The sequence below is a fragment of the Phalacrocorax carbo genome, chromosome 3, assembly GCF_963921805.1.
Source record: "Phalacrocorax carbo chromosome 3, bPhaCar2.1, whole genome shotgun sequence".
Taxonomy (NCBI): Eukaryota; Metazoa; Chordata; class Aves; order Suliformes; family Phalacrocoracidae; genus Phalacrocorax; species Phalacrocorax carbo.
In genome coordinates this window covers 2,621,705-2,649,493 of record NC_087515.1, presented here as the reverse complement: position 1 = coordinate 2,649,493, position 27,789 = coordinate 2,621,705, and the positions used below count along the sequence as shown (strand labels likewise).

Below are 27,789 nucleotides of genomic sequence, written 5' to 3'. Positions count from 1 at the left end.
TGACAAAACAAGGTTTCACTGTAGAATAAACCATACGGTCTTTACTCTCACAGAAGAGTCCTACTTTCGCAAATAACCCTAGTTTCACCAAGACACCTGCCTATGTCAGGGAAATTAATGAACTTCAAAAGTAAAAACAACTCATGATGAACAGTGAGCCCTGTTTTTCTAAACGTCAGAAATGCCAGCACCGCAGCAGTCCGCCTTCCTTTGCACCAAGCCATAAGGGAGCTGTAAATCAAAGCCCAATTCCTAGACCTTACATGTCCAGCCACCGCACTGCCCGTTAATCTCTCCCCTTGATTCAGTTGCCAAGTTTGCAATAAGGTTATGTGCTGCATGCCTTGAACCATGAGCTTGGCTCTGAGAGAACTGGGCACCCTGTGAATACAGGGGTCAAAATACCTGTCATAAGAAATCGATTTTTTATAGGAACTTCCAATGAGTGATTTATTTTTTTTTTTGTAATCCCTATTGGATTAAGCTTTTCCTATTAACAAACACATTTAGTGAACAAAATGCTACGTATAAATCTGCACCGCTCATAGAACTAATGAAATGGGCTTGTAAACATGTGAGAGACAGATGTTGTGGCTCTGTTTGCCTCGATTTTTTTGATCAAGAAGCAAGAGCAAGGGAAAAAGAAACTCAGCAGACAAAGGATGGAGTCAGCATTGTGACAAAGAAAGTGGACGGTCAAAGCAGAGAACATGATTTCAAACAGCTCATAACAGATTGGCATTTCAGTGTTTGCAAAAGCATAAATTTAGCTCAACTTGCAATAGGAAAGCATCGGAGTTTTATGAAAAAAATTGTAAAAATGAAAGTAATTCAGGAAACAAAGTAATTTTTTTTAAAAAAAGGGACTAGCTTCCTTTGATTCAGGAGGAACCACACTAAGTTCAGTCAGAGAAACATACTCCTTTTCAAAATCTGACATCAGGATTGTATCTCTAACATTAATTATTTTTATCCGTGACTTTGGTTCAAATCAATATGGCAATGTCGACGACATCTCGAGCATGAACCCTCTGTAGGTGCTGTTTACGTAGTTTAGATAATCCCAGCCTCTACAGCCCAGCTGGTGTCCTCATTATGCTGAAGTATGCTTTGCACAAGCAGATAGGAAAACTTGGATTCCACCACACCATTAAGGAGGAAGAGAGATATTTACCAAAAGTTCCTAATTAACTAAGTGTCCTGGCTCTTTCGCCTGGAGAAAAACCATCATGCTGTGTACAGAAAGTAGTCCTTTGAGACGCATAGACAGCATAAGATGCAACAGTCGTATTTTTTTCAGAAGGAATCTTCTTGCTTTTCTAAGAGAAAAGATGTTGAGACTCAGTTGTAGGGGCTGGAAGGTTAAATTTCATCTCGCGCTTAAGTAGACTCCATTTTGTTAATAGGTCTGCATGAGAAATGTGAGAGATAAGTACAAAGGGGTAAAAAACGCGACCGTTTCTAGTGCTGTACATGGTAACCTGCCACTCAGAAGCCTTAAGATGCAAGGAAATCACTGATAAACAGAGAGCGTGGGTATGCCTAAGGAGTCGCATCACATGTGCGGGGAACCCGCCATCTCCTGAGGCCGTCGAGCTCATCGACACAGCATAAAGTAACTCCTCCCGTGGAGGAATGCGTCACACGACAACCTCCAGGCAGGCGATGCAGGCACGCGTAGGTGCCTACAGGAGATGGCCAGAGCGGTTCTTCCCACTTCTGGAAGGGGAATAGTTCAAAACCCCTGCGAGGTCTCACTGACCGGAAAAGATACAAAGAGCTCATTCGCCACATCCCGCCCCAGCCCAGGCTCATGCCGGAGCAAGGTGGCCTCTGCCACATGGTGACTGTCCCAGCTCATCTCAGCACAGGGGGGCACACAGCTGGTGTTGGGCCAGCCTCACCTCCCGCAGACCCTCCAGAGTCCGGCGTCCGAGCCGCCTCGCTCCGGGAACGAACCTCCCTCCGCTCAGGCGTTCAGAGAGCAGAAGACGTGGCATCTACACTCCAGGTCCCACCATCACTCTCCAGGAAAAGCTCGTATTTGCGAGAGATACCTGGATTGTATCACCGACACTTCCTGAAACCTTCTAGCCACCCTTGGTACTGAACCTCACTTATTTCTTCCCTTCTGTGAAAGAAAAAGCAATATAAATACTAATGAAAATGTCAGAGCTCTCTACGTTATACTGAGCTCCTTGTAGGGACGGGGAGGAATACTGTCCCGGTTACCAGCGGCATTTGGCCCACTTTAACAGAACTGGTTACGGTGAGATTGTTTTCAATTCAAAGCAATGAATTAGAGGCAGAATTTGAACCGCAGTTTTACAGATTAAATAAAATAAGCAAGTAACTGCCAAGCATACCAATAAATTATTATTTACTAAGTCAATTAGAAAACTACTTTCAGGAAGTCATCTTTATAATCATCTGGGTGATATCAAGTAGCGTTAGAGGAAGTATTGACATAATATATATTTACATATTTTTCTTATTCTTAATAAAATGACACTTAAGTTTTAAAGTTTTAAAGCAACACCGCTGTTTTCTTAATTTTGAATAGTCCAGTCAACTTGGCTGAGGCTGAGGAAAATCGGAATTTGTTTCTCTAAAATATGTCACAACATTTCATGATAAACAGCAGAATGGGACACAGCTCACACAATGGGTTCAGTTCAGTCCAATACATGAGAAAACTCTTTACTGATCTGGCTTCAATATATGCATAAGTAGAAACTGTTTAAGACCCTTTCATAAGAGGGCGAGTTGAGAGGCATAAGAGGATCTCTGTGTGTACACATGTGCATGTTAGTATAAACTCAGATTTAAGTTTAGGGCTATGTAAGCTATCCTATAAAAGCTTTTAATCTGCATAAATCAGAAACACATTATTCCTGCGTGGTGAAATTACAAGCGCATATCACCCCAAACAAACACCAGTAGAAACTATACCCCAATGCACCTTCACAAACTCTCTACAAGCACATGGTATTTGGGGAAAAAATAATCCAAACCTCTCTTGTATAAATATTTTAGAGAGTTTTAAAGCGTTTTATTAGGAATATTTTTCATATCCTTCCAGCTCTTTCTTTGATACTGTGAATTCAGCTGTACAGATCTCAGAGGGAGATAAAAATTTGAACTAGTAAAATACTTCTCTAAATAACTTAAAATTGACTTTCTGTATTCAAAGCCTAACGGATCAAGCACCCGATATACTGAAAAACTTCCAAGGGTGGGAATATGAGCTACGTATCTTAGTGGAAAACCAGGAATCTTTTCTTTTTAGTGGTTCAGAGACCTTGTTTCATGACCATTTAAATATTACTTCTCTGAACTGAAGTCGAGGGGATGGAAATCTGCAGCATACGTGAAGGAGTAACTCTTTTCAGTCCCTGCTGATGATTCAGATGCACGCATACACGCAAACATATGCAACGGACGGAGCTTTTTATGATGCCTCCCTGCTTGAAATGTTGAAAATGAGGGGACACAGGAGTAACAGCAAGCGAGACTGTGGAACTGTGTATGCGATTTATGTGTTACATCCAAAATGCAGTACATCCTCACCACCAGACACAGAGTATATATAATACAGCTAACTAGATAGTTGAATATGCCACTCAGTAGCTATGCCTAGATTTTGCTTTTCCCTTCAGAGAGCTAGCTAAATTTTTCAAACTCCAGGTTTCTTTTCTGCGAACAAATCTGCCCAGCTCTGGTAAACATTTTCTGCTACAACCGTGGATGGGTGGATGGCTACAAAACCTAACAACTCTTTGCTTATCAGTACTTGTCCCCATTGTAAACTTCACAGCACAGAAGGGTCTGTAGTGATGGATACGTCGTAAAAACAGCTGATGCATAGTCACTCTGATTCTTAAGAGAATTTGATTCAATAACCTTTGCTTTGCATTGAACTGTGTTCCAAAGCTAATTTCGGGTTGGATCGCTACCAGGAAATCTTGATTATGTACTCAAAGAACCCCAAATTCAGACTCATAAGGATGGATTCTGTAACACTCCAGTTAGGGAATAGGAGAGACTGAAAAATCCTGACTTCCCGCAGGTTCTGACTGCCTGCGTCTCATTTAGCAATCAGAGACTCCGTTGCACGTAGAATAACAGGGGTTACGGAACCAACCTAAACCTTCATCCTACAAACACTTATGCCTGGGCTTAACTTTACAACCACATGTAAAGGTTCCTTTGATTTTAATGAGTCTAATCACAAGAAGAATGTGGGTAAGTGTTTGCAGGATCAGGGTTCAGCAGGTCACGAATTGTATTTTAGGAATATTTACAATGAATTGCTTGTGGATGGCTTACAGAGCAAGAGGCTTTACCAGAAGACATTGCTAGATAGCAAACAAGGTCAAGAGCTTCACAAGCGTAAAGGGCAAAATTTGAGAATAATTTATTTCCAAAAATTATTAATGGATTTTTGCCGTATGTTAACATCAGGAATCTATGAACAGTAGCACTCCTGCTGAGCCACAGAGAAGTAAATTTCTGAATCTTGTGAAGCATTCTGAATCCTTTGAAAGAATCCCCAGATGCTTGTGTGGAGTGATTTCATTTCCTCCTCAAGGGCTTTCGGTTGTGGAGGCCTACAAGTTGCATTGAACCTGAGCAACATCGTCATGTATTTGAAAACCACTGAGATGGTCCTGTATATGCTGGCATCTTTGTGAACAAGAATATTTGTTCCACATCTCTTCACTAAGCCCAGAGAACACACTCTCCACTGTCTAAAGACCTGATGCAAGAAGAGACCTGGAGGAAAGCCAGCTGGCTTAAGCTCAGCCCATGTGAAACGGAGGTGACACGTATTGGCAGACTGAAGCACTTTGAGGAACTGGCAGGAACTTTCTCTGCCTCTTCAGTTGATGGCGTCTGTCCAGCCATTGTCCAAGTGGCTTTGCAATCAGCTAGACTGTGAATTTGCCAGGGATCATCCTGTTATTCTGTGTTTGCGCAGTGCCCAGAACACTGGGATCCCAGACTATACAACTATAAACTTTTGTCATACAAAGAATTAACTATACTAAGCACGGAGGCTTCCCAAGCTCACCTCTGGTCCCAGGTTCTCCATATTAATAGCAGCAGGTATGCTGTCCTCTAGCTGTGGCTGCAATAAGGCTTGCAGCACTTCCTTACCGAGACACAGCATGTATAGTCAGTCATGTCTCTGATCCCCCATGGCTAGGAGGACGTAATCTGGCGTTACCTTTGAGCCTCAGCTGGAAACTCTGCTTAATAAAGTCAACCTCAGTGAGAGCATGCAACACTGATTTTGTCTGTTACACCGGTGACCAGTTGTACTGGTCTTCCCCGATAAGCCATGCTAGTATCCAGAAAACATGAGCATCAGACGTACTCTGATTGTCAAAGACAGCCTTTTCCTCAAAAGTAAGTGAACAGAAGATTAATGCAGCAGGCTAAAATCTAAATATTTCCTTCAGAAGAATATCCCTACTGGTGTGAGATCAGACTATCAACAAGTTTTACTTCATCTCATTCATTTTTCTTGACAAGTGAGCTAAGCTCATTGCTTAACACTTTCAGTCATTAGTCAGCAGCCAAAACTGCTGTTATTTCTGTATTATACATTAACTGACTCAAAATGTTAGGAAGTGGGAAATCTTGCACTGGCTTAATTTTTCACAAGCCCTAACCTTGTAACTCTGCCTGGCCTTCAGAATGTCACTGTTTCATACAAAACAAAAATTACTAGGGTGGTTCATTATCAGTACAGGGTATTTTCAAAGTTGCTGGGAACTGAGAATCCCACTGAACTCACTGGCAACTAAGTGCTCGTTGTATTTGAAAACTGGGATGCTTCTCCTAGCGATTAAGTGCAAAGAAAAGATGTTGTTCCCCCTTGAAAACACAGCTGCGGATACATCTTCATTCAGATATGAAAATACTTATTTTTTCCCTGTTCACAGATTAAACTTGAGGGCTGGTTCTGCAAGAGACCCATTTCGCAGGGAACAGCCTTACAAATCAATGGCATGTTTTTATTTAGTTTATACCCTATCAGATGGAAAAGGAGAAGCCCCATACCATGCGACTCGGAGGAAATAGTGCCTGACTGTGTGACTCCCACTCACTGCCATGATACGGTTCAGGTGTCATTTTTCATTACGATTACAGCCCCAGCAGACTGAAAGGTTTCCACCTTTCCCGTTAAGTCATATGAGTTTTTCCTGCCGCCTTTCAGATTGTGAGATGATAATGATTGCAGGCATTCTGGCGGAAAACACTGAGCTTATTCTACATCAATCTCACCCTCTTCTTGGGTTGTTTTTTCTACTCCTCACCCAAGAACTGCAATCCAGTTGCCCCAAGTTATTATAAGATACCTCTCCCACATCTTCACTGGGCCAGAAATTATTTCAAGATTTTTAAAATGCATTTCTTGACGCTTAGGCGCTGTGGGAATACAGCACCAAAGTTTGTTCAGGGAGGGCAAATATTTTAACCCCTTTTAGATTCCAATGTGGCCAAAGTTTCACTCTGCTTATGCTAGGGCTTTATCCTGGGCACAGACGATAAATACCTCAGTATCTACGGTCAGGTACTTACAAGCAGCAGTTTTAAAAGGCTCTGAAGTATTTGCATTGTAAACTTCAGACTTCTTTTAAAAGACAGTAAGGATCTTGATTTTCTTAATACATATATTTTCCACATAGCCCTTGCTAAAAGAAACAAAGCTGTTTAACACGCATTGTTTTGCACTTTCTTTTGGATTTCTTGATTAGGCTAATCTCTGCATTAGAGCATTTCACATAAATTAATTTCCTCCTTCTTCTTTTGGTATTAGAGAAACGAATAAAGCTAAAGGGAGAGTAAGTGTAATGTTCAGTAGAAAGGAAGGACTCACAGCTCTCAGTTCTAGAGCATCTCTGTTTATCCCCAGGGAGCTCTAAATGCTTCTGACCAACAGAAATCTCTTGAAGTACAGAGCATTAGGCCCTGCACAGAGGCTCAGGGTTGTCATCAGTAAGCGGGGCTTAGTGGAGTGCTAGTTTAAGGAGAACAAAATTTAAGATTTCATTAGACTAAATTGGTTTCAGAGGGGGTTACTAGTTGTTCCTCTCTCGCCCCCGACTCGGTAGCTACAGTGTAGGTGATATTCCAAATGCCTGTCTTAAGTGAGATAAACGAGTATCTGAAAAAATGCCATTTTTCAAACAGATGCTCCCGTACCCTTTAGTATTGTCAGACTTATTTCCCTGGTAAAATCACTTCAGAGTGGAACAGTGCAAGAAAAAAGGTGGCTGCGTGACCCAGTCTCAGGTGAGTACCGCTGACCGCCACAGCGACAAAACCAGGCTGGGTCTGGCTGCTTGCAGAACACCATAACTCCTTGTTTTCATGGTCTGTTCTGGTCAGATGGGAATTACGGCATTTAGCTGAGCTATCAAAATATATTCAGCTACTGACGTTAGTCATAATTGCTCCCTCTACAGTCAACGGAGACAGGCACTGCCAGAAAGAGATTCAGCCTAAAACAGTGGGACCAGAGACGTAATTCTAGCATAAGGATTTGAACTTATTGAAGATTTATATATCCATTTATATTTATATTTCAATTTATATTTATGTATCAATTAATATATCAAGGATTCTGTGTACCAATGGGACACAGAGACATAATTCTAGCATAAGGACCTGAACTTATGGAATATTTATATATCGTAACCTCTATTCTACTTTTAGAGATTACAAAAATGATGACTTGCTGGAATGGGTAGGAATGAATGCCTTGATGAATTTCCCCCCCCCTTTGGTGTTATGACTGCAAGCCCGTGGCAGATTTGCCTACTCTACCAAGTGTGGTTTGACTGGCGATGCGCCCCGAGTTTCACCCAGAAGGGCTGTGTGTTATATCTTCTTCTTACAGGCCAATCCGCCGTGTCACAGACTTGCAAGGCAGCGTTTACTTCTAGGTAGGAAGTTCACTGGTTTGGTCACTACTAACGGGTGGGCGCCTTCCTATGAGCAATTCAGAGATATCCAAGCAAAATTACGCCATGTGGAGGTAGCAAACTGCTAAATACAAGCAGAGATCTACAGAGAGGAAAAGAAATATTAACCCTCTCTAAACCAGCTCCATAAGTTAATAATGCTCATGATAATGAGATTATTATCCATGATGCTGGTCTGTTTTTTAAAAGAACAAGAAAAGCATATGTGTTCATCCGAAGCTTTTTCATTGCTGGATTTAGAACACTGTTATGTATTAAATTATGGATTAAAGTATATAGATAAAATAAAGTTAGGAATTAAATTATCTTTCTGAAGTGTCTTTTTTCAGCTTTGCTGAAGTTTTTTGGTGGAACAGACCTCGCTTACTTTATTACTTCTCACTGAGGGGCAACAAAAAAAAAGTGTATTTATTTTTATATCTTATATTACGTATTCTATATGTGTAATTATACATATATAATATACACATATTATATATGTGCGTATATATGACCTATATATGTGCACATATATATGCATATATAGAGTCACCCCAAAACAATCATTTCCATAGTAAAGATGGAAGAAAAGGGTCCCTCTTTATCACCATCAATGGCAAAACCACCAAGCACAGGCGACACCACTCGGCTACACATTTATGTCATCGGTAAGTGAAAACCGACAGCGCTTCGTGAGCGTCAGCTGAACTTTTCTGTGCACTGGACTTAGAAAAGGCATTTCTGGGGGAAAACGTTCTCTCACTTAATCATCCCTTGTCCCAGAAGACAAAAAACCCAACTACAAACTTATTTAGAGAGTGCTGGTGTAGAGACAGTGACAGCAGAGCTGCTGGGTGACAGCATTGCCGCTGGGTGACGGCATTGCCGCTGGGTGACGGCATTGCTGCTGGGTGACAGCATTGCCGCTGGGTGACGGCATCGCTGCTGGGTGACAGCATTGCCGCTGGGTGACGGCATTGCTGCTGGGTGACAGCATCGCTGCCGGGTGACGGCATTGCCGCTGGGTGATGGCATCGCTGCTGGGTGACGGCATTGCTGCTGGGTGACGGCATTGCTGCTGGGTGACAGCATCGCTGCTGGGTGACGGCATTGCCGCTGGGTGATGGCATCGCTGCTGGGTGACGGCATTGCCGCTGGGTGACGGCATTGCTGCTGGGTGACGGCATCGCTGCTGGGTGATGGCATTGCCGCTGGGTGACGGCATTGCTGCTGGGTGACAGCAGAACTGCTGGGTGACGGCATCGCCGCTGGGTGATGGCATTGCTGCTGGGTGACAGCATTGCCGCTGGGTGACGGCATTGCCGCTGGGTGACGGCATTGCTGCTGGGTGATGGCATTGCCGCTGGGTGACAGCATTGCCGCTGGGTGACGGCATCGCTGCTGGGTGACGGCATCGCTGCTGGGTGACAGCATTGCCGCTGGGTGACAGCATTGCCGCTGGGTGACGGCATTGCTGCTGGGTGACAGCATCGCTGCTGGGTGACAGCATTGCCGCTGGGTGACGGCATTGCCGCTGGGTGATGGCATCGCTGCTGGGTGACGGCATTGCCGCTGGGTGACGGCATTGCCGCTGGGTGACAGCATTGCCGCTGGGTGACGGCATTGCCGCTGGGTGACGGCATTGCCGCTGGGTGACAGCATTGCTGCTGGGTGACGGCATTGCCGCTGGGTGATGGCAGCGCTGCTGGGTGACAGCATTGCCGCTGGGTGACGGCATTGCCGCTGGGTGACGGCATCGCTGCTGGGTGACAGCATTGCCGCTGGGTGACGGCATCGCTGCTGGGTGACAGCATTGCCGCTGGGTGACAGCATCGCTGCTGGGTGACGGCATTGCCGCTGGGTGACGGCATTGCCGCTGGGTGACGGCATTGCTGCTGGGTGATGGCATTGCCGCTGGGTGACAGCATTGCCGCTGGGTGACGGCATCGCTGCTGGGTGACAGCATTGCCGCTGGGTGACGGCATCGCTGCTGGGTGACGGCATTGCCGCTGGGTGATGGCATTGCCGCTGGGTGACGGCATTGCCGCTGGGTGATGGCAGCGCTGCTGGGTGACAGCATTGCCGCTGGGTGACGGCATTGCTGCTGGGTGACGGCATTGCCGCTGGGTGACGGCATTGCCGCTGGGTGACGGCATCGCTGCTGGGTGACAGCATTGCTGCTGGGTGACGGCATTGCTGCTGGGTGACGGCATTGCCGCTGGGTGACGGCATTGCCGCTGGGTGATGGCATCGCTGCTGGGTGACGGCATTGCTGCTGGGTGACGGCATCGCTGCTGGGTGACGGCATTGCTGCTGGGTGACGGCATTGCCGCTGGGTGATGGCATCGCTGCTGGGTGACGGCATTGCTGCTGGGTGACGGCATTGCCGCTGGGTGACGGCATTGCCGCTGGGTGATGGCATTGCCGCTGGGTGATGGCATCGCTGCTGGGTGACGGCATTGCCGCTGGGTGATGGCATCGCTGCTGGGTGACGGCATTGCTGCTGGGTGACGGCATTGCCGCTGGGTGACAGCATTGCTGCTGGGTGACAGCATTGCTGCTGGGTGACGGCATTGCTGCTGGGTGACGGCATCGCTGCTGGGTGACGGCATTGCTGCTGGGTGACGGCATTGCCGCTGGGTGACGGCATTGCCGCTGGGTGATGGCATTGCCGCTGGGTGATGGCATCGCTGTTGGGTGACGGCATCGCTGCTGGGTGATGGCATTGCTGCTGGGTGACGGCATCGCTGCTGGGTGACGGCATTGCTGCTGGGTGACGGCATCGCTGCTGGGTGACAGCATTGCCGCTGGGTGACGGCATTGCTGCTGGGAAGCCAGCCAGGCACAGAACATGCCCTTGTGGGCACGTGTCCCCTGGAGGTGTCCCACTGCAGGGACACCCTCAGCTTCCACCGGGAGCAGGACCCGGCGGCACGGAGCAGCACAGCAGGTGAGGCTGCTGGACTTAACAGGGGTTTGACTGGAAAGGGGGGACAGCAACAAGTGAGGTGAGAAACAGAATTTATGTTCTTTGGCATAGCCTGCAGCGTTTGTTTTTAATGCTGAGAAGCAAATGAAGTCAGTGTTTATTAGTCCTAATATAGCCTTTTAAAATAAACATAAAATTATAGGCTAATAGTAAATAGTGCAGTGAATGAAATGCTATTGCTGAGCCAGTAACATCACCTTTAATTAGCCAGCTTTTCTCTCTGGCTAACTGTGACACAGCTGCGTCTTTCACTGGTGATTTACTAGTAGCTCAAATGCTTTCACTGTAATTTTTGAAGACAAATTCACACGTAACTGGAAGTTACAGCAGCTCTTAAGTTATGTGCTTGAGCATTTTTGTTTGTTTGTTTTGGATTTTAATATTTCTGCTTTAGGTTGGGGGAAAGATTTTTTTTTTTGTTGAGATACACCCACAAACTGAGGCAAAAATAGAGCAGTATGAAGAACCATGGCCAGACCATTAGTAATTAAAGACAGGATGGGGAGATGGACAGAAGAGGGTGTGCAGGGAATAAATCTGATCTGCAGAGCTTTGAAATATAACTTGCAGGCTTTCCTTCCTCTGAAACAAAACTGCCTGCTGGGAGACTACAATATAACCACGTAGCCAGACAACAGGGTAATAGTATTGAAGCTACTAAACGCAAAAGCACAAGCAAACTGTTGTAGGGTAAAGAGACAGAGGCCTCTTTGGAGGTTCAGCTCCTCTGAAGCCATGGCAGTGGCCTCAGGACTTACTGCTGCAGACCTCCCTCCTTATAGCGAGGTTTGACCGGTAGAGCCATGCAGCCGCGACAAGTTGTGCCTTCACCCAACGTCCTCCGCAGGCCACCACCTCTCAGTACTCAGAAAAACCTCTTGCCTTGTGGGCACCCTGACTGCGCCACCGTTTGCGACCCCTCTTCCCACCCACCGGGAGCGCCCGCCTTGCATTAGCCTTCCTCCACAGCGGGCACGCGGATCTCCTCTTTGGCACCCGCGATAATGGCGGTGGACTCTAACGTGTGGAAAGAGGCCTTCACCGAGGTATTGCGAACTTATATGAAGCCTACGGTATTGGAAAGGCATCCGGCTGCTCAGGAGAGCGAAGGGCTGAACGCTGGGCTCCCTCCTGCAGCCCAGTACGCTAGAGGAGGGAGGTGGCTACTGCTTTGGAAGAGGAAGCAGGCCATTCCCCCGCCTCCCCCAGCACCACAGGGCGGAGGAGGAGCCAGCCTGGCCCTCCAGCACCCCTCTGCACCTTGCTGTCGAGCTTCACCTCTCCCGTCCTCCCCACAGGCCCTGCCAGGCCCCAGGCAGGCCCCCTCCTCCACCCTTGCCACGCAGCTACTCGGTTCTGCCGTCACTGCGGTGCAGGTTCACGCTGGCTTTGCACCAGCATCTCCTGGTCATAGTTCAAACACTTAACCAGGCAGGTCTGCTCCATATCGAGCCTTTTGGCCAAGCACCTCCTGGTAAATAAAGCAGTACAGGGCTCAGGATGAAAGTTACGGGCTCAGTCGAAACAGCCAGCAACTTCAGATGGTTGTTTGACAGCTCGGAGCTTTAAGACTCAAGAGCAGAATGGGATATTTTAAATATTAGCTCATGCAGCCAAAAAGCTGGTTACATCATAAAAATATAATCCTTTTAAATCACAGCTCAGTGGAGGAAGTTACATGCCAATTGACCTAATAATTTGAAGCTCATGGGAAGGCAGGCATATGTAGATAATATGCATTATGATCAGAAATACTCAATTATTTAAGTGACACCTTTAAAAACAAGCGAAGTTTTAGTCATTCAAACATTTAAGAATGTGTAGTAAGGTAAGACTATTTTCTACTCAGTGCCGGTACCAGACTACACCAAGGAAACGAAGAACTGTGCTGAACTACAGTAGGCAAGATGAGGGAGACCAGCGGTGGTACCCCAGCGTTTCAGCTAAGAAATAGTCTGGTACCTTATGAAATCTGATGTGCTCATGGTCAAAAGCAGAGTGTAATGGAACATACCTCAAAGGGAAAAGCAGCTAAGCCTCTATCACTTTCTTTTTTTAAAGATGTCTTTGAAGTAAAACATTTTACATGATGGCTGTTTGGCTGTGGGCCTGGCTTCATCGTGGTTTGAGCGTTTCCCATTATTTCTCTTGAACTTTGGAAAAAGAAGATGTATTGCCAACAACTGAAAGCAAACTGTACTTATCCACACATAATTCACCCATAATTTAAATCATGAGTTTTGCTCTACAAAATATAAACTGCTCAGGGTCAGTGCTGGATTATCCCATCAGAAACACAGTAAATAAAGCCATTACAATAGGAAGAAAATTGGGCAGTTAGAATATTTTTGTTTTGAAATCAGAAAACTACTTGTAGTTCAACACAACCATATTTAAGAGTTGAATGGGAATTTTTTTTGTTATTAAGTCACTTGACTATACAAAGGCCTTGCATCAAGACATTTTGATTAAGTAATATTTAAATATTCTTAGCCTGACTTAAACTGTGGACCACCCCAGTACCAACACAGCGATCAGCAGGGCTTAGGCCCTGAACGGAAAGCCCTGGGTTTTGGTTTTGGGGAGGAAGGGGCAGTGGCCTATACTCTTGTTCAAACTCAGAATTTGAAATCTGTCTCACAGAGGCTGAGCAAAAATGCTGTTTTTTCTGACTGGGATCCTTCTTGTATCACAGAATAAACCCTAGACATTAAAACGGAAACCTTTCACAAGTTTATTAACTCTCTGCTATCAAAAACCCGAAATGCTCATGTTTTTGGAGAAACGCTTTAGTATCGAAAATTGTCATGAGAAGCATCTGGAGTGAAGCCTTTCAGAGAGCTGCAGGATGGCCAGGGCGGACAAAAATAAGAGGGAAATGCTGATCTTTCACTGGTAGAAACCTACAGGAACTTCAGTGCAAGGGATGCATTCTGCTGGATTCCAGCTGGGTTAACTGGGATCAGCATCTCAGGAAAAGGAAATACTCAGCGGTGAAGAGCTACGCTATTTTGAGAAAATAGAAAATGGAGACTTTCAGGACTTTTAGTAGATGGACTTACTGAACCTACACATTCACCCAAGTCAGTAGATTCTATTACTGTTACAGTTTATAAGGAACTGCCATTTCCAAACTAGTTTCCCCTCCCAAATTATCCTTTCGTACCAGAGGAAGTATCACAACTACAGGAACTTCAAAAAAATACTGTGCTAAAGAAAAGGAGAAACAAATTAAAATGAAATGTAAACAAAATTAATGGTCTGACTTAAAGCCACAAACCCTTAGAAACCCAGTAAAGTCTGAACATCCAGCTTGACATTGTGTCCTTCTCTCAAGTTTGTGTGCCTTTTACTCACTTAGGCTTTTTTTTTTTTTTTTCATAAAAATAAGGGTAATTCTAAGTAAAGAATGTTGTATCAGCAAAATCACATTTCCCATAATATTTTGAAAATTTTTCCACTTACTTTTCAAATTTCAGATCTTGGTAATGAAAATTGTATTACAGGAAAAGCAGATAAATTCACAGGTTAAGTAAGAATACAAAAATCTTAAACTATATAAAGGTTTATCCACAGTCTATCCCCCCCCACCCCCATACAGCGGCGCCTAAAACAGAGCCTTCTTGCATTTGGTGCATACTTTTTAAATAAGAAAAAGATTTGCCTTTGAGGCATATTAGATGAGTGGTCTGGCACTGGCTCAATATGTGATCGTGTCTCGCTGGCTTACATATCCAAGCCCCTTTCTTCCAGGTTGCTCAGAGAATAGGTAAGACTGGCTTTATGAACAGGTAGCTTAACCATTGTCTAAGGCACTGGTCTCCAAAGCGGGGTACACGTACCCCCCGGTACCCCCTTGTACCCCCTGGGTACAAGACAATCAATTGGAATGGAGGGAGAAAATATTTTTTGCACTATTAATAAATATAATTTAAAAATTAAAATTGTGATTATTTAATCTTTATTTCATCCTTTTTAAATTTCTATATTTGGGTATGCTTTACAGTGTACTTATATTAGTACAGTAGTACATCTATATAATTTATAAATAAATACACATCTGTTGAGGGTACATGCTGAGGAACATTTTATGGATTATTAAAAACTAGTGATTACATATAATGCTTGAAAATACCTTCACCCATAGAATCAGACTGAATAAATACAGTTCCAGGAACTGATATTTCCTCAGCTTGGCTTAATTTGACCAATTGCCTCTGATAACTTGAGGAAATACAGGGGCACTTACACCTCATTCCATCATGCTATAGGCTTAGCTTCGTGCTCTACCCTTTTAAATGCTCTGGATGAGCACGTGTAGAAAACTGAATTTCTGTTTAACACAGGAACTATCCAAAAGTCTGAAATAAACCGTTCAAGACTCTCAAAAGAATATGTCAGTTCACCACAGGGCTTCCATTTTGCTGCATAACACAGAGAACAACAGGTCATTACGAACGTTTGAAAACTCTGACCATGAGAAAAGTAAAAACCTTTCTGTTTCCCCAGTATGTGACATTCTCTGGGCTCATTTTTGAGTTCATTTTCATTATCTCGGAATGACTACTTTCTGAGAAGGATCAAACCCGCAAGTAACCTCAGAAAAATGCTTTGGCTTTAAAAAAAGGACTAGAAACCTAATGGGAAGAATTATATAACTTCCAGTCTAATCTAACAGATGCAGGTGGCTCGGGTCACTCTTACAAACATTAGATTAGCCTTCAATTTCAGATGCTTTATATTAAGTTACCCTTAGGATGTGAGGATATATTCTTAGCTCGGTTTAGATCAGTGGGAATTTTGCCACAGACTCCAAGGGGCCCTTACCTTCTACAGTTTTGCCTTAACAAGATATCAGTGTTTGCCAAAAACTGCATCTTGATTTATTTGCAAATTATTGCTAAAATATTTGGCTTAACATGTAACGGGTTCAATTTTTCAGGTGATATAAATCAGCATAGCTGCAGAACTATGCCAATTTAATCCACCTGAGGATGTACCAGTGGGGCTTATCCTATTTAAGATCGTTCATAGTAGTAAGGTAATTGCTTTAAAATCTTCCCCTTTTTACACAGCAGGCAGTAACAGCGGGTTCACCCAGTGCTACTGCATTTTTGTGGGTATAAGTTGCAAATCAAGCAAACCCATCCATTTGAAAATGTTATTCCTTGAAAATAAGTACATAATTATCTCCCGTTTTTTATTCAGTCCCGGCACCACTCAGCAATCAGATGCAGTATTTAAATTTCGACAGCACAAATGCAGACATGCCTTTGCACCACTGCTTACAATAAAGAAGCTGTGAGCAACAGCGGTTCATTCCTACTGAAAAGTTGATTCATATTAGCCATCCATGCAATTTTCCCTGCTACTGGTTAACAACTAGCCACACCTGTGCAAGAGCCTCTTCCAACCTCCTTTTTTTCCAAACGCTATGTAAAGTAAGCTCAAGGCATTTTCACTTGATGTAATGTTTCTATGAGAAGAGAGAAATTTGCCAGCTGAGGACTTGAACTTTAATAGACCAGTTAAAGAAAAGAGAACGCCTTAAGAGACAGAAAAATAAACACCTTAACACAACTGCAACAGTGAAGCAACCTCTTTCCCCTCTTACTTCTACAGGCATGTACTTACTCCATGCTGCCTCAGAGTAGGAGAAAGGTTTTTCCAGCTAACCCTTACGTGTTCGTGAAATATTAGGAAATGTTGGTACTTGCCTCATTTTAAAATAACGTAAAGCATTTGGAAGCCTGTTGTGATTTAGTTTGCTTCAGTAAGCAAAGACTAAGCAATGTAAGATAAGGGAGAGCAAATCCATGTCATATATAATGATTTATGATAAATACGAGCTCACATTGCTTCAGTGGGCTAAAACTCACGTAATGGAAAATGCCATAAAGTAGAACAACAAAATCAAAAGATCATTGCCTGACTTCATGAAAATTAATTCATCAGGTAGGAGTTTACGGCATGGAAAGTTCTTGTTAATTGTTTCACTGGCAAAGTATCTTGATTTTGGATAAATCTTTATTCCTGTACTGTTAAAAAGCTCTATCAGTTTGGATAAGAAATAGAAAACTTCAGACCCTTCACCTGCCCATCCTCCCTCTAAGGTTCCAACTAGCAAATGCTTCTTCAGAATTTCTAGCAAAAGGTAGGAGTGACCAGCAAACCTTTTAGTGCAAAACCCGTTCCTTCAGCTTCCGCTCTGCTACCCTGCCTTCTGAGGGCAGGTTCTTTTCACTCAGAAAAAACACACACAAATTCAAGTAATTATCCAAGTCTGTTACGACTCAAGTGGTGTTTGAAATAAATTGTTGAAGATGGCCAATTTTCCACCCGCTTTCATGGAGTAATGATCGTAAAGTAAGTCCCAAGTTGTCCCTGAAATACCTGCAGTTATTCCTGAAATTATAACAGCAGCAAGTAACTACAGTAAGCAAGTACTGACTGGTGAAATGATGGATAAATGTCATCAATTTGACTGTCAACGGGCGTGTATTTACCACGGAGTTTCATGTATCTGAGGATTTATGTGGCACATATGGTTCTTGCTGAAGTCTGCGAGCAGCTAAACAGCAAAACTGCAAGTCAGGCATGCTCCATCGCTTTTTTGTGAAGGAAGAGAAATGGAGACAATTTGGTAAGAGCTCTGAAATTCGTGCTCCAACGTGAATTTTTAGTGCAAATCAGCTTTTCATCTTTGAGTATATACAGGTTCAGTACTTTAAGTGATAAGCCACAATGCGGAGTGAGTACCTCACTCATTTGGCCCTGTCTCCCCCTCTTTCATAAAGTAATCGAGATCAACCTAAAAAAACTAACCAGATTTTCTGCCCCATTACTGGTCCTTTAGAAGCTGTTGCCTCACTGCTTTAATCGTTGGAAACCACTTTACTTCTCCCAGGGGAAAGTCATTCAGGGTAGTTCATACCTATTTTTCCTGTGCCAAAATTGTCACAGAGGAAAATAGTTTCTCTTCCTTATGGTCTCAGGAACAATATCACCTTTGGACCTCGCCTTTTTTTTGTCTAAATGAAGGAAATTCTAGCTGCTTTCTCTTGTAAAGTACCTGCTTTCCCTAATAAATTAGTGCTAGATAATCTCTCCTGTGTATCCATTTTCCTGAACACGGATGACCAGAATTGCACCCACAGTTCTAGACAAAATCCCCCCAAAAATAATAGGGCTATCTGAAATCGCACAAATGTTTCCTTGACGGCCTTGTCTGTCCTGTTCCTGTCTGTCTGTCCCATCATACTTAGCTAGATACGTTTCTGGGTCACACACCATTTTTACAGGCACAGTAATTGGACAGTTTACAGTTAATCCGACAATTGACCTTTTTCTGTGCAGAACACAACATATAATTATATATGGTATAATAACATAACATTCATATTCCTTACCTTTTTTTTATTATACCTTGTAATTAAATTTATTGCATGACAGAGAGTATTAATGTGTGCTTCATTCAATATGTATTTCAACACTGACGGGCACATTTAGTCCAGAATTATTGTCTAAATGTGGCTAACCTGAAATACTTTTCATGACACAAAATATCTACCCACATTATTTGCTTGTTTCTGGTTCTTTACAATAGCTGACATTGATTCATAATTCCCTCGTAACACCAGCAATATCATCGAACCTGCTACACCTCAAATTATTCAACTATATTAAAAAGGCCGTTTCAAAGATGAAGTAAGCCTACTGACTTCCGTGTAGTTTAACTATCCAGAGATAAGATCTGTCACACGCTTAGAAAAACTGTGAAAACATGAAAAATCTAACAAACACCAAGGTTTGTTCCTACAGCAGAGAAGAATAAAATAATATTATTGTGAGGTAAACTGACACGGGTACTCTTGGAAAAAAAGTAAGTAGAAGATACATTTTTTAGACTGATTTGAAGATAAAGGCCAATTTCCCATAGATTTTGCTAGAACAAGGATTATGAAGTACGGGCCAAGTTATTCTGGGCATATTTGCTGACTTCTCTGGTATGACAACAGCGAGGAATAATTCCAGTAAGTAAATGTGTCTGCCTTTAAACTACGGAGGAAAAACGAACCTTACTTTCTCTGACAGCATCCCAGGACCCACATTTACACACACTCTTCCAAAGTCAAAGACTTCAGTTGGTGGCAAATCAATATAGAAATATCTAAAAGATACACTGGTTTGATATAGGGTAAGAAATTGATTTCTAATCTATTGCAGTGAATAAACAAAGCACTGGAATGCATGAAACCAAATTTATCTGTTTCACTGACCTTGAAGCTGGCGTCCTTTGTACAAATCCTTTGTTTTTGCTGGGTGAGCTCTGGCACCGTTATCACACTTAGGTTGTTCATACCTAAAGAACAAACAGGGAGAGAGTAAAACCAGCCAAGGTTAATTTGATTTAGAACTAATTTATTTCCAAATTTATAGTCCAAATTAAACTTGTACCTTCTTTTATTCAGGGAATAAGCTTGGTTTTCATTCAGAAGGGGCAATGCAAAGTCGTCTGCCTATTTTCCACTTACCTCAAGGAAGCCAGCACATCTTTATTCTCCTGGGAATGATACCAAACTAAAAAATTATTATCTATTCCAAAGCTCATTCTACAGGGAGGAAAACTGAGGAAGGATAAAACTGTGGGGAATTGCTATAAAGTGATACAGAATAAAAAATCATTTTGAAAAACACCAAAAAAGCCACAAAACCTAAACCAAAGTCAGGCTCTCTTCCCACCTACCAAATCAAAAAGCCATAAACAATATGGCAAATTCTGACGTCTGTCACCATGTTCATGTTGGGAGACACCAGAGAAGGGATTTCAAAATCACAGCGAGGCAGGAACTGTGGACAGCTGCTACTGCAGCTCTAAAGCCATGTGCCCCTGTATCCTCTCCAAAAAACCCTGTTAGTTTACATAAGAAGGGCTAGCCATGAACAGCTAACAGTTGGAACAAGAGCGAAGAACTGACAGGGTTTCCAGAAGGAAGGGAACTGGGCTAGAACAGCTCGAAATGGATTGGGAAAACAATTGACTCTCCACCTGCTACTGGAATATTCTGGTTCCACTATGCTTTCGGCGTTTACTTAAAGCCCCTTCGTTAGTCCAGCTGGTAAGAAGAACCTCGGCGCTATTTGTACTCCTAACAAACTTCGACTTGTGCAACGCTGCTAGCAATATCTTTTATGCAAGACTGGGAGGCATGGGAGCATCTGCTGCTGGATCTGTTCTGTTTTCTTACGACCCCACCCCCGAGGCAGGGTGGCTTTTCACTCAGCTTGATAGAATCTCTTCCTGAGAAATTTTACTTTCTCATTCTCCTAAAGTAGCTTGAAGCTGCACAATTTAATGTGTAGCGTTTCAGAGGAAGTTGCAATGATCAGTTAAAAAGACTGAGTAATATGACTTGTGTCCACATACACGCATTTGCACATATGTGCCTGTTCAGTGAATCTAGGTTCTTTCGTATTTTATATAACTGCTCTTCTTTCTTCGAAATTCTCCTAGTCTAGAGTTCCCCAAAATGGCAGTTACTGAGTTGCATACGAGAATGTCTAACCAAAATATACTGCTCCAAATTTTTTGAACAAAATATTCTTTTTTAAAAAATCAAATCATAGCTATGTCCCGGCTCCAGGCCAGACTGCCCCTAAGAAAAATACCTAAGTATTTTAAGCTCAAATACCAGGCAGAATGGGGGGGAGGGGTGGGAATAATTTTTTTTCCTTTGCTTAATTTATTTCTACATCATCTAATGAAACTGCCTAGCGGCCCATCAAATTTGGCTGCCGCAAGAAGGTACAGTGTTGTTTCATGGACATGGGAGAGCTACAGGCACTTTTTTCCCCTAAAGAATGGCAAGAATAGAAGCTGCTTTGATAGCATGGGTTGGATTCAGACACCTAACGCTTGACCACTTCAGTCAGCCAAGAAAAGAGTGAAAGGGAAATCTCTGAGCAACACTCACTAATGCAGTATCTGGCAACCAGCCTGGTCCCCAATTAATCTGATACCTGACTCTGCGTCCCCGTCATCCTCTTCCACTATTGCTACTGCCCTGCACCTACACTTTCTTTTTTGGCCTCTACTCTTCTACTTTTTTGGTTTGTATTTTTGTTGTATATTCATGTAGTTCATCATATGCAAACTAAATATGTTAAAGCCCAATAGATGTTAAAATGTTATAATGTGAAAAGTCCATGTTTAACTCTTTAAAGTAACCGAAGAAAGATGAAATGTGTCATTAGAAATTTGCCACACGGGCACAGCAATGCTGAGAACTGATAAGAAAAATGCGCTTGCCTCAGTTTTCATGGGGAAAGAGTGGGAAAGTGATACCATGTCAGAATGGAGCAGCGTCAGGTTAAAAATAATGTAGTCAAAAGACATCCCAAGTTACTCTTTTGAATTTTAAAAGGCAAAGAATCCCTAGCAGTGAATGTATATCAAAAGTCACCAGGAGCTTATGAAGGCTGCTTTATAGCTCTGAGCAATCTGCTGCAATTTACTGAGGTGAACAGAGCAGCGGAGGATGGAGAGTTTCACAGGAATACTACAGTGTGGGCAGCTCCATGAAGCAGCTGATCGATGGTCTTTTTTAGGTTGAGATAATCTTGTGCACATGGACCGGGCATTACTTTGCCCATGATCCTGGCTGCTAAAACGTTGCATGTAAGAACGCAGACTTATGACCCTGTGGGGCAAAAAGGCAGAGGGTCACGCTATGTTGCCCAGGAGGCACTGGGAGCCAGCTGGTAAGGACCGTATCGATAGACTTCCAGGGGAATGGTTTTGTACCCTTTAAATGCATTACCTCCTTTTAGTCACATGGATGTTTCCCCTAGGCTTTCATGAAAGCCAGCTTCATACCACAACTCCACCCATTTCTTGTGTTACTGTCTTAGATGTCCTAGAGTGGTGCTTCCTTCACATACCTTTTTTTTAACTCTAGAACTACATATTTTATTTCTGGAATACCTTCACTGACAAATCATTTATCTTTGCTTCAGGTGACAGGACACTAGGAGGTCAATGAGTATTAATAACTAACCTCCGTTTTGGGCGTCTAATTTAATGGGTCTATTTATTGTGGTATTCGGAGCCTGATGATATGACAGATTTCAGCCTCACGAATGCATTCAAAACCAACAACATGCAAAATGCTAAGCTGTTCTGGTAACAGCTCCCCAGATCTGTTTATCCTTTCACTGTTGTCCTCTAGCGATCCGATCCAGATTTGCAGAATGGAGATTCCAGGACGCAATGCATCCAGCTCGCTACCAGGAGTACTTATGCTACCGGTTCCTGCAGTAGAGTTTTAGCAGCTACTCTTCTAATGTGTATTTTGCAGTGGAAAGCTGGAAGATAGCATACACCATTTAGCGTGAACCCCTGGTGCTTTAAACTAGGAAAGACTTTAAACTAGGAAAGATGCCCTTTCCATTCTATAAAAAAGAATTTAAGAAATGACAGCTGCATATTTCTCATCATATTCTGTTCCCCTATTACTTCCTCCTGCTAGGGGGGAAAAGTTAAATTTTATTGATGTAGACTAAAAAATAAAAAAATAATCAAGAAATAATTAATGGGATTCCTGCCCACCTAAATCTTTCCCAGAAATGAGGTCTAGACATTCCTCAAACTCCAGGCAATAATCCCACCTGCTTGTTTACCAGGACTGTAGATTCCTAAATACACCAGTGATTCTTTATTTAGTATGAAAATCCTAAAACTGATGACTCTACTTATCCATCTGTGCTCAGAAATGTCCTCTCTGGGGATATTATGAAATACTAACTTCCTCAGAATGCCATTGAAGACTCCCCAGAAGTCCAGCAAAGCTGAAGAGATTAGAAATGGTCAAGACCACAGCAGCTGATCTTTTGGGTATTAGTCATCAGGCAGAGCACTCATCGAGGAACAGGAAGATTTGTGCCTAAATCATGTACGTGAGACTGAATCCAACCTTCCAGCTTTGGAGACATGCGGCACAGTGAAAGAACTCCCTGCCACCTCTTCTCCCGCAGCTGAGTTACTGCGTAGTTGCAGAACACATGAGGCCAGGAGACCCAAGGGGAAAAAAAGAAGATGGTGACTGATTCTAGATCCATAGGTGATACATCAAGGTGTTGGGAAGACCTAGAGTTCCAGTCAGTGTGAGAACAGAAGCCAAAACCACATGCGCTGCACGCACACTATAAATATGAATAGGAGAGCAAGCTGGTTGGTTTTCAAGGATCACCTCCTCCAGTTTCATGAACGGTTCATCCTGATGTGCAGGATGTGGCAGGAAGCTTGCACGGATGAACAAGGAGCGCCTAACAAAATTCAGACATAAAAAGGATGCGTCCAAGAGGTGGAAGCAGGGTCAGGTGATACAGGAGGAATATGCAGACACTGTCCAAGTGTGCAGGGATGGCATTAGGAAAGCCAAAGCCCCCTGGAGACAAATCTGGTAAGGAGCATGAAAGGCAACAACAAGGGCTGCTTACGTGCATATCAGCAGCAAAAAGAGGAGAGAAGATGTGGGCCTGCTGCTGGGTGGGACAGGGACCTTGTGACAAAGGACACAGAGAAGACAGAAGTACTCAATGCCTTCTTCTTTATCTTTACTTGTAAAAACAGTTTTTAGGAATCCCAAGTCTCTGAGACCACTAGTAAATTCTGGAGAGAGGAAGACTTACCCTTGGTGGAGTCAGGGGTTGTTTGAACAAACTGGACATACACAAGTCCATGGGACTTCATGGGATGCACCCACAAGTGCCAAGGGTGCTGGCTGATGGCATTGCAAGGCCACTGTCAATTATATTTGAAAGGTCATGGTGACCAGGGAGGTTCCTCGGGACTGGATAAAAGCAAGTGTCACTTCTGTCTTCAAGAAGGGCAAGGAGGAACCGAATAACAAGCCAGTCAGCCCTACCTCAGTTCCTGGGAAGGTGATGAAGCAAATCCTCCTAGAAGCTATTTCAAAGCACATGAAGGACAAGAAGGTGATTGGGAGTAGTCAGCATGGATTTATGAAGAGGAAATCATACCTGGCCAACCCTGCAGCCTTCTATGATGAGACGATTCGCTCAGTCGATGAGCAGAGAGAAGCAGATACTGTTCATCTTAATTTAGCAAGGCTTTTGACGCTGTCTCTGATTACTTTCCCGTAGACACACTGATGAAGTATGGGTTAGATAAATGAACAGTGAGGTGTGTTGAAAACCAGCTGAACTGCCAGTCTCAAAGGGTTGTGATCAGCAGCAAGGATTCCAGCTGGATGCTAGTCACCAGTGGCGTGCCCCAGACTTCAATACTACAGCCGATATTGTTTAACCTCTTCATTAACGACCAGAACGCTGGGCCAGAGAACAACTTTAGCAAGTTTGCAGATGGTGCAAAATTGGGAGGAGTGGCTGGTGCACCAGAGGATTGTGCTGACATTCAGAGGGACCTCAACAGGTGGGAGAAATGGGCTGGCAGGAATCTCATGAAGTTCAAAAAAAGGTAAATGCAAAATTCCCACGCCTGGGGAATATTGACCCCCTGCACCAGCATGGGACGGGGGGCAATCAGCTGGAAAGCAACTCTGCAGCAAGGGCCCGGATTTCTGATGGACATGAGTATGAGGCAGCGATGTGCCCTCGCAGCAAAGGCGGGAACAGCCTCCTGGGCTGCATTAGGACGAGTATTGTCAGCAGGTCAAGGGAGGTGGTCCTCCCCCTCTCCTTCACACTGGTGAGACGTATCTGCAGTGCTGTGTCCAGCTCTGGGCTCCCCAAACAGGAGAGACATGGACATACGGCAGAGGGTCTAGCAAAAGGGCAGGAATATGATTAAGGGAGTGGAGCATTTGACATAATAAGGAAAGGGTGAGGGAACTGTGACTGTTCAGCCTGGGGAAGAGAAGGCTCAGGGAGGATCTTTTTAATGCCTATAAATATCCAAAGGAGGGAAAACAAAGAGAACGGAGTCAGACTCTTCTCAGCGATGTCCAGTGACAGGAAGAGAGGCAACGGGCACAAAATGGCATACAAGAAATTTCATCTAAACACAAGAAAAAGCTTTTTAACTGTGATAATGATCAAACGGTAGAACAGGCTGCCCCGAGAGGCTGTGGACTCTCCGTCCTTGGAGATATTCAAAGCCCAACTGGACGTGGTCCTGAGCAATCTCCTGTAGCTGACCTTGCTTTGAGTAGAGGGGCTGGACTACAGAATCTCCCGAGGTCCCTGACAATCCCAGCTATTCTGTGATTCTCTAATAGAATTACTGTCATAAAGAAGAACTACAGAAAAATCAGCAGTTGTTCTATTGCTGGGCAAGCACAAGAAAATTATTTTAACTCAAATTAGAGAATAGGAATTAAGTCTCCATAAAATTATTTAAACTATAATTCAAAGAAGGACTAGCACTAAAAACAAGAAATAGTGAACAAACCTAGGGGTGGAGAACAGAGGAAGAGCAGAAAAGGGAGCCTCTGGAACCTCTACAGGACATCTCTAGGTCCTCACACAACATGTGTACTGGTCCTACAGTTTCAGGACCAAATTTGGACTATTTTGTTTTGACAGTTTATGGATCTCAGCTTGCCAGAAACGGCAGATCAACAGTAGCTCTAAATTATGCTCCCTTCAGCTGGTACTGTAATTGGCATGGTCTAGACCATGGTATAAACAGCTATCAGTAAATCAGCACTTGGAGAATATGTGAAAAACACTCCCCAATAGTATAATACTTTACAGCAATTGGCTAATAATGTTTTTTTCACGAGCCTTATGCAAATGATAAAAAATTATTTTGGCTTAAGCTTGAAAAGACTTATGATTGCATCAAGATACCCATACTGGCCATCAGCTTTCTGTGAGCTTCTATAGCAATCCTTCAAGGGCCAAACCTCAATAACCAGCCTAAATAACATCTTTTGGAACCCGATACTTGCCTTGCCTACATCTGCTCGGTGTGGCTAACAACGCTTTACCATGTATCCGGCTCAGCTGAGACAACTGAACTCGAAGCTCCTATTAATAACCCACTAAAATGATATTTCCTCTCCATGGGTTCCCAAACAGTTGTTCCATCAAAGCCAGTCATATGAAATAGTTGAGGAGGTTGCTGGAAAAATAACCGAACATTTCTGAGGTTGGACGTGGTTTCTGTCATAGACCGTCTCACTTGGTTCTTCTATATTCAGGCTGAGTGTGAGGTTTCCTCTGGGCTTATTCGTTATCTGCTCCCAGCCTTGGCTTCCCAGCACAAAACAGAAAGTACAAAAGAGGACTGTGGGAGCAAACCGTCTATGACATTGCAGTGAAACAGCCTTTGGCCATCTGGCCGTAACTTCTGATGGTTCTTAGAAGTATTCCACTTCACCTTCATAGTGGAAGGAATCCATACGCTATAATTCCACCAGCAATAGAAATCTACATGCTAGCACACCAAGGCGTCTCCTCACTACAGCTTCTGAGCGCTGAACACGTATTCCCTTACCTCGTTGATGTACCAGGGATGGGACGTCCCGTATCCACCAGAACGCACCAGCAGTAGCCCGTGGAAGGATGGCACTGCACCGGTTTGTAGAGGCCGCCCTGAGCACACTCTGGAATGAACACATTGTCTTTCTGGGGCTGCTTCGCTTCCTCCAGGGCTGACTGAAGCTCTTGATCACATGATGATGCTTTTGGAAGGAAAAGAAATAATGCTGAAGAAGCTATAAGGAAAGGGCCTACTAGACTTATCAAATGGTTTTTATATCTCTCTTTGATTACATATAAGGATTGTATTTGAAGAGGCTTGCTGCAGCTCAGACACCAGGTACATTGGTTTATGCTGTATACTGTTAGGAACTTTAGTTTCCTTTTCCTGCAGCTGCCTAATACAGGCCTAATAATAATTTAGCACCCCCTTTCCTATACTTGACATAATCCAAGGATAACAAAATACTTCCTGTGCTACGTTAAAACCGTTCTCACCCACTCCACAGTCCGTAAACTACTGATTCTTTTCAGAGGATACAGTAAAAATCCAACTTCCTACAATTCCTTATATGACTTATTAATCTAGGTATTAATTGAGGTGTTTATATTCTGTTCTTTTTTTCCAGTTTTGGAACAACCTCTTAATACAGTGAAAATTCTTCCACTTTCTTTTCTGGTGATTCTGGCAATGGAGATGTTTCATTTGTTCTGGAGACCAAAGACCCACAAGAAAAAGTAATACATTTTAACCTCTGCATTAACAATATGTCCCAGATCTCTTCTGGATGTGAGAAAGGTATACATGTCTATACATTCCTAGCCTTTACATGAAATTACGAACCAGGGGGCAAAGAGCAGAAATGCCAGGGCCTGAGAATGCCAGTAAAAAACCACCTCTGCTCGTAGATGTGGCACAGCAGAGATAATAAATGAGACAGACTATTTACTCAAGTGATTATTTCTCCAGGAACCTCAAAGTCAGTCTTCTATCATGTGAAATTTAGACAGTTAATAAAACAGCTGCTCTATAATCTCCAACTAATCCAGTGAAAAAAAAAATAAATATTTGAAAACCAAGAATGTTCATAAGACTAAGCAGTCTACAAACACAGAAATTATGGACAGGAAAATTTCAAGTTATTAGAATGTCAATCTCTAAAAGGATCTTTTCAGTTAAAGAAAAGTTATTTTAATGCTACAAAAAAATATCCATGTGTAATATTTGCTCTTCTTTCAAGTTAGCTAAAGACTAGTGACCCGCTTATTCTCTGAATCTCTGGCAGGATTTACTTCTTGATTTTTCACAGTTCAACCCACAGAAGAACAAGTTGAATCCTGACTGGATTTTCTAGTGCA

General features: G+C 43.2%; 1 protein-coding gene across 7 annotated transcripts in view; it reads right to left on the bottom strand.

Annotated features, from left to right (window-relative positions):
* SMOC2 (SPARC related modular calcium binding 2) overlaps nucleotides 1–27,789 on the bottom strand; it is a 150,306-nt gene that overhangs the window by 20,595 nt on the left and 101,922 nt on the right. For all 7 annotated transcript variants that reach the window (XM_064445620.1, XM_064445622.1, XM_064445619.1 and 4 more), the window contains exons 8-9: nucleotides 26,447–26,633; nucleotides 19,245–19,327 (exon numbers count right to left, since the gene is read on the bottom strand). In XM_064445620.1, the coding sequence (XP_064301690.1) occupies nucleotides 19,245–19,327; nucleotides 26,447–26,633 (270 nt within the window). The remainder of the gene's footprint in view (nucleotides 1–19,244; nucleotides 19,328–26,446; nucleotides 26,634–27,789) is intronic.